This window comes from Ursus maritimus, unplaced genomic scaffold (assembly GCF_017311325.1).
Source record: "Ursus maritimus isolate PB19 unplaced genomic scaffold, ASM1731132v1 scaffold_34, whole genome shotgun sequence".
Lineage (NCBI taxonomy): Eukaryota > Metazoa > Chordata > Mammalia > Carnivora > Ursidae > Ursus > Ursus maritimus.
Genome location: NW_024426008.1, coordinates 25838065 through 25839543, shown reverse-complemented (window position 1 = coordinate 25839543; position 1479 = coordinate 25838065). Strand labels below are relative to the sequence as shown.

At 62.6% G+C, this 1479-nt stretch overlaps 1 protein-coding gene across 3 annotated transcripts in view; it reads left to right on the top strand.

The window, feature by feature from the left end:
• The window catches only part of SYK (spleen associated tyrosine kinase), a 75727-nt gene that overhangs the window by 46184 nt on the left and 28064 nt on the right, over positions 1-1479 (top strand). For all 3 annotated transcript variants that reach the window (XM_040620336.1, XM_040620335.1, XM_040620334.1), the window contains exon 4: positions 1119-1257. In XM_040620336.1, the coding sequence (XP_040476270.1) occupies positions 1119-1257 (139 nt within the window). The remainder of the gene's footprint in view (positions 1-1118; positions 1258-1479) is intronic.

The window sequence follows — 1479 nt, the reverse complement described above, 5'->3', positions numbered from 1 at the left end:
CAAGGATGCGGAGGGTCTGGGCGTGTCCGTCCAACCGCACCAGCTGCCGGAGCAGTGGGCTGTGGAGGGAACCCGTCCACCGTGCACAGCCGAGCACGACCCCACGGGAAATTTATTCTTATTTTTTTTTTAAATTTTACTTATTTATTTGACAGAGAGAGAGCGAGCACAAGCAGGGGGAGCGGCAGGCAGAGGGAGAGGGAGAGGCAGGCAGAGGGAGAGGGAGAAGAAGGCTCCCCGCTGAGCGGGGACTCGATCCCAGGACCCTGGGATCATGACCTGAGCCAAAGGCAGACGCTTCACTGACTGAGCCGCCCAGACGTCCTGGGAAATTTATGCTTAAAACAGAGTTCCAGTCCCACACAAGCGAGCTCAGCCCTCAGTCTCAGGCAGCCTTTGGAGATGAATCCACAGGCGAGGACAGCGTGGATACATCTGTTTCCAAAGTCTGTCTCAGGGGTGTGATCTCTTGCCACCTGGAGGAGGCATCAGGAATGTTCCCAAAACGTGGAAATGCCATGCAGCCTGGGGGTCAGCACAGCCCAGGGCCACCCTGGCCTTGCTTCCTGCTCTGTACCCCACTGTACATGGTACTTTCCTCTCCCTGTGACATCAGGTGACACTGTCCTATGGGACAGCATTCTAAATCCCAGCTCCGTCCTGCGCTCCGGGAGAGCGTGAGGGGGTGCAGAAGTGCCCTGGGGACTGGGGACCCTCACCCCCTCCATCTGTGGTCTGGAAGTGCCTAAGTAAAAAACTTACCAGACACCCCAGTCCGCACCCCGGGCAGCCGGTGGGGCGGCAGCTTCTGGGACGGTGACCTCGGGAAGAGAGGTGCGTGCAGAGACTCTCCGTGTCCTGTGGGTCCCCTGTGCTGGTGGCCTGACTGCGTGGCCGCTCCAGTGAGATTCGCCCGCTCTTCACCCAGGGGTCCAGCTGGGCCGCGGCAGTGACCCACCTGCCACCGCAGCATTTCCTCGTCGTGAGCGGCCAGGGTCGCGGACCTGCCAGCTGGGCCTGTGTGGACAGGCAGGCAAAGCCCTTGACCGCGGGTGGGGAAGGGCCGCTGCTGCGCGCGGGGCAGGCGTGGGTGTCAGGCGCGGTCTCCTGTCTCGTAGGATCAGGGACAGGAACGACAACGGGTCTTACGCCCTGTGCCTGCTGCACGAGGGGAAGGTGCTGCACTATCGCATCGACAAGGACAAAACCGGGAAGCTCTCCATCCCCGACGGGAAGAAGTTCGACACGCTCTGGCAGGTAGGGGCCGTCGTCACGAAGGAGAAAGCCCATCTGGGTCCCTGCCCCGACCCGCCCAGGCAGGGCTCCTTTCAACCCTCAGGTGCCTTGAAGCCCCGGCGGGGGGGACAGGGTGGCAGGTGGACAAGGCTCAGAAGGCCCAGGCCACTCAGCTGGGCACACCACGGAGGTGCCCACGGAGAGCTGTGCTCCCAGGTGCACGGGAGGCCCGGCCGCGGGCCT